The sequence below is a fragment of the Bidens hawaiensis genome, unplaced genomic scaffold (genome assembly GCF_021521415.1).
Source record: "Bidens hawaiensis isolate Kalapana, Puna unplaced genomic scaffold, B.hawaiensis_p1.1 tig00042255_1, whole genome shotgun sequence".
NCBI classification, from domain to species: domain Eukaryota; kingdom Viridiplantae; phylum Streptophyta; class Magnoliopsida; order Asterales; family Asteraceae; genus Bidens; species Bidens hawaiensis.
Window position 1 is genome coordinate 130,465 of NW_027497472.1, and position 11,331 is coordinate 141,795.

Here is an 11,331-nt window from a genome sequence, read left to right on the forward strand (position 1 = left end):
ATTTTTTATTCATGCCCGTTCGATACTTATGTTTGCGCGCTAAACAAAATAAGAAGCTTTATGTCTTTATGTTCTATTCCATTAATGCGACGATAAGAGCTGTACATTATGCATAAAGTTTTCGATTAACATTGGATCTTACGTAGTCGACAACATATATAACAATAATACAACACTTTATTAATGGTTGTTAATCAAAATACCTACATGTTCAATAATTCGCATTCACTAGACCTCGTTAGGTGCATTTACGTTCACTTGGTCACATGCACTTGTCACACCCTCAAAATCCACAAACGGAGTTTTACCGTCAGAGGGTGTGAACTGGCAGGATCGGAATCATCAGTTATAATCAAACCATAAAATAAAGTTTCAAAACCATTAAAACGTTTACGAGTAATTAAATGCGGAAGCGTAAAAACCTTTAATCAAAAGTTGCGTCACGCAGGACGACTTAAAACCAAAGATATCGTTAAAAATAAGTTTGCAGGACAAAAGCGTTTTCAATCAATGCATGTTCCTAAACCGCGCCCCCGCCTCGGCTACCTGAGAATAACATACTAAAAGTGTCAACACAAGGTTGGTGAGTTCACAAGTTATATAAAAATAAATCGTTTAGCGTTTGCGTTCAGCGTTTTGCGTTAAGCGTTTTGCGTAACCACGTTACGGCGTTTTGCGTTACCAGATAGTGTTATGTCAAATTATATATCGATAGGTAGCTAATCTATACAACAAGTATTACTAAGTGTTCGACACCGAAGCTGACTCGTTTAATAAGTGCCTTGTCACCAGGTCCTCCAGACCATGGTACGTGTTAGCCAAAATTACACCCGCTCGACCTCCAGTCGAGTTTAGCGTTGGGTGGGGTTTGTCAAACCCAGTAGTACTACTCAACAGTGACTCGCTATTCTAAATATTAACCGGTTCGATGTGTAGGACTTCAAATATTTCGTTTGCCACTTAGCCTTTACAAGTGATATATAATTTATAACAAAATCTTAAATGCGTTGTGGAGTATGTTATCTCCCCCAAGTGAAAAGCGTTTGAAAACAGTTTAAAGAGGGGAAAGTGAAACTCACTGTTTGCGAAGAATTTCCCAAAATAAATCACCAAGATGCGCGTCACCGAAAAACTCTCTCTAACGTTCTAAAACAACAAAGAGATTTTTCTAAGTGTCGGAATATTATCGAGTCTCTAGACCCGGCACGTAATACCTATGCACATAACATGTTTCGTGTTTCGTTTGTGAATCGTGTGTGACTTTAACAAGTGTTTTTGTGACACATCACATGTGTAAGCAATCATATACGTGTCATGTATTCATAACGTACATTACTAGCAATTTTTCCCCGTAAGGGCATTTTGGTCAACAAATAACAATTAACTAGCCATTATTCCCCATAAGGGCATTTTGGTCAAATTATGACAATCAATTAGCAGTTATTCCCCACAAGGGCATTTTAGTCAAAACACGACAATTATCTTGCAATCATTTCCCTCAAGGGCAATTTGGTCATAACACGATAATAAATTAGCAAGTATCATATTTCATGCATTTTCACAAAACTCAGCAGCTAGTTTCACCGAGACAGAAATCCTACTAGAAAGATTGTACTATTTCACCGATCATAGCGTCTCAATTAATTTACCAAAAATCATCACAGAAGCACATATGTCTTAGGTTTCCAGAACATATTTTATTACATTTTTATTCCTCATAGTTTTCTCACAATCATCAAATCATTACAGCAAACTCATAACAGTCAGATTCATGCACAACAGAATGTTATTTGCAATTCCCGTTAAACGAAAAATCCAATAAATGCAAGACCACTTGGGTTTGGTTCTTAACTCAATGAGTCAACTTCCAGAAGTGGAACCAACCCAATTGGTCTCGTAGTTCATGAGATATAACATTTACAACATAACCTAACAGCAGGTCTAACAGCTCAGCTTTGCACATCGTTTTTGTAAAATCATAAAAGTTAACTTCTACTTGTCCAAAAATTACAAATTTATACTTTATAGAAACTAGACTCAACCTAGTTTACTGTAGTACCCACAATCTCAACCAACTTTCACGTTTACACTTCGTTACAGTCACTTAAACATCGTATACACATTCTGTCCAGAATCTGTTTGCATCCAAACTCAACATAATAACAATCTATGAACTATCATGCATCCATATAACCCTCTAGACTCCATAAACACCATCCATGCACATCAATTTCACATTACATACAAGATTAGGGTTTTTGTTTGAACTCAAATCATAGACACAAAAATCAACATGTAACAACATCAATACTAGTTATCAATCATCATTAATTCAACAACAATCATGTTAGCTATGTACATACTCTAAATCGGCAGCCTAGGGTTTGTGGTTAACCCAACAAACATCAAAATCAAGCAACAAGATTGTAAAGGATGATCAATTATACCTTCCTAGCACCTAGTTCTTCAATCAAACACTTGATTTGATGGTTGAATGTGTGTATAGAGTGGACGGCAGCCAAGGGTTCACAAGGGAAGGAGGCCGATCGGACTTGAGGTTAATAATAAGGAGTTAGGGTTAAGTTATTAAGGTTATATTTATAGACATACAAGTTACACTCAAGTCCCTCCACTTCCAATTGTTGTTTTTCTAGCTTAACTAACTTAGTTCTTGTTTCTTGTCTAGCATTACACACCATATAATCAAGTAACACATATGTTAACACATAATTATCCAATAATTATTATGTTGACGTTTTTCGTTTATTCCTCAATCGTTTGCGTCAACTCGTTTGCGTTTCGGTGCAAATCCCGAAAGACTACACATGTAGTAAGTGTTAAGCGTCATTTAAACCCTAGTTTAAATGTAATGAAGTGTGCGTTATAGATTCAATGATCTTTAAGTTTGAATTAACGGAGTTGAGTTAACGGAGTTAACCTGAAATTGACGATTGTCACGGCACTAGACACTGTTCGGTGCATTACATAACCACATCCACTTGTTCAATTGGTCTCATACATTTTTCAACGCATCACCTATTTCTTAAGTAGATCTGCCCCTGCTTATGACTGACGTAAACTAGTAAACAAAATCAATTTTGGGTTCTTATCAAAAAGTAGAAGAATGGGATGCGTGTCTCGTGAACTCTTAACAAAGTTCAAAGCCCTAAATAATAATAAATATTAGTAAATATAAATCGTAAAACCGAATGTATAAATGTGTGACAAATTAACAAAAAGTCTGAAATATACTTAAGTTCAAAGTTCAAAGCCCTAAGTTGACCGGATAGCCTAAGTTTGTTCTTTTTTTTATAAATACATTCTGATTTTATTTTTTTGGTACTCTATACTTAAGTAGTTAAGTGAGCCCGCTAAAAAAACAAGAAGCCCTTTTGTTCCATTCAATTAATACGAAGATACTAGTTATACATTATACATACAGTTTTCAATTAATTAACTTCTCTCTCGATTTGTACTTTCATTTTTGGTGTTTGATACACGACTAGAAAGCCAATAAAGGAGAAACGACGACATAGTAGTTGAAGATCAAAATGTACAAACTAAAAGAACATAATTAGCGGGTGTTTAACGACTTAGAATCTGGAGAGAAACTGGAGTTGCTTGAGGAGCGGAGCCAAAGTCTCCATGAGCTTCTCGCAAGGATGGTTGTGTATGCCTTCGTAAGTTGTCACCACGATTGAGTCGTCTTTGGCAAGCCTTTGAATTTGCTTCTTCACGTTGCATGTATGATGAGTGCACCTATAGTAACTCCTTCATTTCAAACCCACAAACAAATTAATAATAATAATAAAAAAGGTAAATATCTTCAACTTTTGGTAAATAAATAATGTATACGTATAGAGAACAAAACAAGTATGTACATGTATAAAAAAGACATATTTTTTTACAATTATCTTACCAAAAAATGTATTGTAACACTTTAATAGTATGAAAAGGAGACAAAATTTTGTTTTTCTCATAAATTGTGAATATATGTTATTTTGTACCATCTATAGATTAAAATTTATCATTAAAGATTCAATTATTTTGGATCGATCTATATACCTTTCATTACTTTATGAATTAAGCTATATCAATCAAACTAGTTTTTATTCATCGTATTAGAGGGTTATTTTACATTATTCGTTTATAATATTTATATAACTTTTAGATCTTAATTTTATTTTTTGTAAGAAAGTTAATAATATACTTAGGATTTGATATGGTGATAGAGTTTCACAAATAAATGAGATGTTATAACTCGGTTTAAAAGCTATTGAGTTTTGTGAGATCGATGACCTGCTTATTCTTTTTACTATTAAATTTTTTTCTTAATTACAAATAATATCTTTTTTTTTTAAAATAATCGGATACTGATTTTTAGTATATCTCTATTAAATATGATTTTCATATCAAATATTTGGTGAGGTTAATTTTTAATTTAATGAGATGTTATAACCCGTTTAAGGGTCATCTGGATTTGGTGAGACTCATACACGTGAATTCGGGTCAAATTCATGAGAAACCTTCATTTACAAATAAAACAATCTGATAGCTTAAGAGAATGTATGAATTCGTTTATATATATTTAAAATTAAGATATTATGCACATAAGGATTATACGATTCTCAAAAGTCTCTCTTTGAACCTAACTATATATTTAGTTCGCCCTGGTTTAAAGTTTTACAGAATTTAAGTTTGTTTGACTTATTAAAATTCCTTTATTATATATGTTTGAATAAAATATAGTAAAATTTTAAAAAATAATTAAAAGAGTTATAAAAGTTATGATTTGATCCAAATTAACCCAAAAATTTAATGGAATTTTTTAGAACAATATTCGGTTTTAAAATATTTTTAGGAAATTTTCACCGGACAGGTTAAAATTCTGTAAAGAGAGAAGAGATTAGTGCTTTAATAGTAGTTAGGATAGAAATGTTAGGTCACCTTATTTACTCATAATATTATTGCTCACCAAAAAGAGAGAGAGGTCAAAACGAGGCACATTTTATTATGAATTAAAATGACAAGAACTCAAACACTCTTTCCACATGGTTATGGAAATGTTCCTCACATGTGCGTAATCGAAAGCTCGGACTCGGCTTGTGAGTTATTTTTCAAGCTTCGGCTAAACTCGTTCCTAATTAGTATCTTTAATTATTTTGTATATATTTTGAGAAAAAACTTAAATAAATCTTTACTCAGCTCGACTAGCCTAAACGACCTTCCCATGAAAGTCTTAAGCATGGCCTCGATGACTAAACGAGCTTTAATGAGGCTTAGGTTCAGGTCGATCGAGCTCGAAAAAGCTCAACTCGTTATGAGCTTGTTATCGATCTAAGCTCAAGTTGTTTACAAGCGGCTCGACTTGTTTGCACCCTTTATATGTGAGAGAAATCATTAATATCTAAACTTCACATTTATAGATAAACCAATAATCATCACTTGATATTATATCATGAAATAAACAAATACTTTAAATAACGTTTGACCTAGCTTGTTGGATGATAAATGATTACTCGACTTCTAAAGATGATGAGAAATATTATAAGATTGGTTAAGAACTTTAACTTTTTTGTTGGGTTTTTGGTGTTGTCTTGGTCACTTGGAGATATTGATGAAATTATGCTGATGCGAGTATGTGACGTACATGGTTATAAGGTATAAGTTTATAACCATCAGCATTAGAATATTTTTTTTTCGTTAATGAGTTCAATAAGAACTAATCATTAGATAGTTACAAAAAGAATGATCAATCCAACATTTATTCATATAGCACAACGAAGGAGTGATCGCAATTAATAGAATGAACCGCGATTATCCTTTTCTTGGTTGTGAAATGTGAAGTTTTGAGAGGGTACGTATCTAAAATGGATTTTGAAGGCATGAGTGTAGCACAAATGGTAACGTATCAAATCCATGAACATGTTAAGCTAAACAAGTCATGTATCAACCCAGTAGGTTTGCAGACTGAAATGTTTAACCCGTTTATTTTTTAAAATGTGTATTATATAATATAGTAAGTTAATTTGGTTGGAGTTGGATAATTTGTGCTAAAATTTAAAACTGAGAAAAGAAATAAGTATAAGATTTTATAATTCAAATGTAATAGTAATATGTACATTTGCTTTTTTAGTTCTACAATTTTAGAGATTTTTCGTATTTTTCTTATTCATCCAAATCTCAGTATCTCCAAATTTTAAAGATTTTGCAATGAATCTCTACATTCACATATAAAAAAATTCCAATATTGTACAATAACTCTTTCAGTTTGTAACACAAGTGTTTTGGTTTTTACCTCAAACATGTAAGAATAAAAAAAAGTATTATATATAGAAACTATATTGGAGAATAAGATGTTAGAGTTTAAACAAAATTAAAAGAAATGTAAATTTTTTTTGAAGATGATAATAGAGATTCCAATGGAAATGCTCTACTACGCAAAAAGAAGAAAAAAAGTTCGTCAAGCAACGCATATTCATGTCATGTTTGAGTTCATATGTTTGTCGCAATTTTCAAATACATGATGTGTATATAAGTGTATAACACCCCTAGACCCTTTTATAATTTTATGTATCAAAATTTCATGCAAATGTCAAATATTTCAGTTCTCAATATATTTACCTTATAAATCATGACATGCATCAAGTAATTACACTCTCTTCAAAACAATACCTATAATTACTAATAGAACACACACTTTCATTTTGCTAAATCGCTAGCTAGTTTATAAAAAAATAATATATTCATACATGTTTACATAAGTTTTGCTTAAATGTTTGAAACCTTTTAATCTTACTTTTTAGTTCATAGTTATATAAACAAAATCTAAAAGTTCACTCAGTCTGATGTTGATATTCAATATCTTTTCAAGAAAATAATATCAAAGTTATATACACGAACGCTGGTGACACACATGATAGATAGATAGATAGATGCATAGAGATTTTTGGTGGTTTGGTGGGTTTAACCAAAAGTTGGTCTATGATGATCCAAATCGGTTATGAAACGTTCTTAAGGATTCAGCTATCTCAGATAGCAGACCATGCCTTTTCCCACTAGCCACCTTGCATGTCACATGCTTGTTTAACGGACATGTGGTAAGTTTGAGTAGGATCCGCTATCTTAGATGACAGAATCACCAAAAGCTATCTCGAGATATACATAGAGATAGATGTAACTACGTACCTTGGATGTTGACTATTCTTGACCGATTTTTGGCCGTATTTTCTCCATTTATAACCATCATCAAGAATATCCTCACTACTTCTTGTATGAAATGCAACCCTAGATGGTGTCACCTTCTTACCCCTCCCACTTTTCATCAATTTCTCGTTTAATCTAAGCGCGTTAATCTTTTCATCTCCTTCACTCAACCGCCTCCCCATCGTTGATCCTTGATCCCCATGCATGAAACCAGAAAGAAGACTAACCCAATCCACATTACTACTCTCCAAACTAATATTATTATTACTATTATTCATATTACTATTATTATGATCCAAATGATCATTCATGCTTAGAGGTAACTGCGGCAAAACCGGAGAAGATGATGATGGAGGGTATTGAAACATTGGATTATTAATCATAGGAGTAGTACTACTCATGTAATCCAACATATATGGATTAATATTGTTCATGATTACCATGTTATCATTCATAGGAACTTGTGTAGCATGTTCATCTCCTTCCATACTAGAAAAATATATTTAATCTAGAGAGAAATTGAAGATAATAAGATGAATGTAGATGAAAGAGGTTGGTCTGTCCCACACACTTGTTATATATATACATGTTTGAACGTGTGTGTGTGTATTAATATATAATATATTATATAGATATTAATATATAATATAGATAGATATATAAGTTGCAGAAAACCAACTAAATGTTACCTAACTTTGTTGAACAAGATACATTGTTAAAAGATGTAGCTAAGCTAAGAAATACCTTTTGGTTCCATGTGTAACGCTCTTGTCAATTCATGCATACATATATTTACATGCAAAGTGAATATATATTATATATATTTTAAGTTTTTAAACTAAATGTTGTTTAACAACCAGTCAAGGTTATTAAGAGTGAAGCATACATATCAATCATTGTTGTGGGTAGTTTAGAAAATTGATGTTCACTCAGCTTGTGGATTAAATTATTATTAGTTTAAAAAGTGTATAATGTCTCTGAATTTATATAAAAGTATTTAAATATATTTAACCTTTTGAGAATACATACAAAATTGAAAGAAAGAAAATGTGTTAAGTGTCCTAGATGGTTAGATACCGTTTGTTATTTCGACTAACAAGTAATCTAGGATTTTCAAATATCAAACTTGTTTTACACCTCACTTATATACTTTTTGTTTTTTTATATAAAAAATAAAAAGGTACATGCAAACCTGATATATCCAAAGCAACCCCAATTTAACCCTTTCTCGGTCTTTTTAAGAGCACTCATAAGTCATAACAACAAATATTTATATATAGTCATATAATCAAATACTCAGTTCCTTAATAAACACTAATTTTTTTCATACAACTAACATCCGGTCCTCTACAAACCGACATATTATCATCTGCTTCTACTCATGTAATTCATTGTAAAGTTTATATATATGCATTTGAATACGTATACAAGTTTATACAAAACCATAACCACCGGTCGACCACCAGGCACCATCACATGTCGTGTCTGACCAATGCTTATGAGTGATGAACATGTTGAAACACATAGAAGTGTATTAAGACAATGTAAAGTAGTTTGTTTAGAGATCATGTAGTTCGCCACTAGTGTCACGAAAACTGAATGTGAACTTTATTCACAAATCAAGAATTATTTACTCTATACTTCAGTCTCAAAACACAAGATAAAAGAAAGTGATACAATCAATACGCACAAGATAAAATACAAGCTCGGATCATAATTGTGAAACTCTCAAAGAATAGAAACCAACAAACTATAAATCCTAACTTTTTATGTTAGAATAGAAACCAACAAACTATGAATCCGTACCCTTATATGTTACTTTTTTCTATCTCGCTTTTAATCACCTAGTTGTAACAGGTTCGTAAATATAATTAACTAAAGTTCCATTAGATTGAGTTGTGATTATATCGAATCACTTTAGGTCAACTTCATTTATCTTCTTTATATAAACTCCAATAATAATCCATAAACTCTATGACCCATCCATGTGTATCAGTGTATGAAAGAAAACGGGCCCGGTAAATAAGCCCAAGCCCAGCAACATTACGGTTGTTTTTTTGTTAAGCCTTTTCAAAAAAATGAGCCCATATATGACTAACTGTAGGTTCCCAGCCGGATCTACACAGGAGTATCTCGTAACACGAGGGTGCGGAATTCCCACGTAATACGATACGAGTGTAAGACAAGTAATACGCTGAATCGATAGATAAACACACGGAATAGAATGATAAAAGTGATATAATACCAAAGCCAACACGTGATGCTAAAGATCACAATCCAACTCGTTCAGGAAAAACTTAACCCTAAAAGCCGAAGTGGAGGTTTAAATAGACCTCGACAACTTCGCCTAACATACTAGGCGAAGTTGTCATAACTTCGCTTATCCTCCAAGTTCGCCTAACACTAGCGAACATACAATAAACAATATTCAAAACATTACAAACAAACTAAACGATTACAGACACAGACAAAACACAAGATACTGAACTACTGACATTATGCACCAACAGACTCCCCCATGGCAGTAGCTTCATATCTCTATCTTCATTCTCGTGTCTTGTAATCCCAAAACTTTCATACCACTCATCTTCAAGCATGGACGCCCTGCCTTACACAGACAGAAACCACCCTCTGGTACTTCTTGGCTTCATCCTTCCACGCAGGAATGTAGAATATCTTCTTATCGTTTAGTACATGCAAATCAGCTTGAGACAAATTAACCAATTGCATGGGATCATACACTCTTAGAATCTCCTGTTCGTCCTCATCTTCCATAACGGCCTCAGCTGTCTGACAATCAACGTACCACCACTTGAGATCTTTTAACACATCCTTGGGCGTCATCTTCATCGGTACCTCTTTTAAACACCGAATCGGCTTGTACTTCATTACCATCCCGGGCTTGCCATCAGCCCGCATTCCCCTATCCTTATCTTCAACTAACCTTCCTTTCTTAGGCTTTAGAAGTTCAAACTTTTTCTCCTTAATAGCTTCCTTCCATACTATCTTTCCAATTATTCTTGCAATATCATCATCACTCCTATTAATCAATCTCAAACGAGCCAAATCTTTCACCTCACACTCAGGAAAGGTGTTGAGCGATCTCAAAGCCTTCTTAAAATACTGAATTCCATCATAACGCTTAATCACAAACAACTTCAATTGTTCGCCAAATGTCTTCGATATTTGGTAGCGAAATGGGAAGAGTGTCGTGATGGCGTGAAAAATACGTGAGCGAACGAGAAATGAAATGATCTCACGATAGTCGTCTATACCATTAGCATCCGGATCTAAAGTGATATACATGTTGTGACCCGGAAAGAACTGTCGGTTGTTATCTCCACCTTCATCACCACCAGCACCACCAGCACCTGCCACAGCTGCCATATCTGCACAACAAACGGTTTAAGTTAGAACGCCGGCTTGACAGATCATAACTTCGCCTTTTACCAGGAGCGAAGTTATGATATATTTGATTGTTAACTTCGCGTAAAAACCCAACTTCGTCTGAGAACAAACCAGATCACTTAGGTAATATGTTCCTGAGCAGGCGAAGTTAGTCATATGGCGAAGTTGAGAACAACTTCGCCTAAACCCTAACTTCGCTGCTTAATCGGCGTACGATGATGATCCAATTGTAGCTAGGTTTGGCCAATCTGAGGATGAAAACATGATAAAGGTTGTTCGATAAAGACTCAGATGACCATGTTTTTACTAAAACACTGTTAAAACGAATTTTTGAACGAGGGTTTAAAGAACCGTTCAACCAAGTCCACGAATTGGATCATCAAGACACTGATTTCACCATATGTTACGAATTGCGGGTCACAATGATCCTACAAACCTTTAAATCGGACAAAAATTAGATTATAATGAGGGTTAATTCGTGGGTATAAGTTCGCCGAGGGTTATAAGTTTGGAAATAATTTGACCAAGTTGACCACCGTTTTCACCTTTATATAGTTTTAAAAATACAGGGGCGAAGTTATGGTTAACTTCGCCCCTTTGACAACTTCGCCTAAGGTCAAACAGCTGGTCAACTTCGCTATATCGATAACTTTATATTGACCAACTTCGCTATATTGACCAAGTTGACCACCGTTTTCACCTTTATATAGTTTTGAA

At 33.6% G+C, this 11,331-nt stretch overlaps 1 protein-coding gene across 1 annotated transcript; it reads right to left on the reverse strand.

The window, feature by feature from the left end:
• Nucleotides 1-3,465: 3,465 nt before the first annotated feature.
• Nucleotides 3,466-7,743, reverse strand: LOC143593476 (putative WRKY transcription factor 75). The gene is made up of 2 exons (XM_077073096.1): nt 7,189-7,743; nt 3,466-3,771 (listed from the first exon to the last, which is right to left on the reverse strand). Exons 1-2 carry the CDS (start codon nt 7,692-7,694, stop codon nt 3,594-3,596), a joined length of 684 nt encoding a protein of 227 aa, XP_076929211.1. The 5' UTR covers nt 7,695-7,743; the 3' UTR covers nt 3,466-3,593.
• Between the last annotated feature and the right edge of the window lie 3,588 nt (nt 7,744-11,331).

What these genes read in the sequence shown, in the direction of transcription:
- LOC143593476 (XM_077073096.1), bottom strand. Translation starts at nt 7,694, where the DNA reads ATGGAAGGAGATGAACATGCTACACAAGTTCCTATGAATGATAACATG. An exon ending in AAGAATAGTCAACATCCAAG is followed by an intron (nt 3,772 to 7,188) that starts GTACGTAGTTAC and finishes TTTGAAATGAAG; the next exon opens with GAGTTACTATAGGTGCACTC.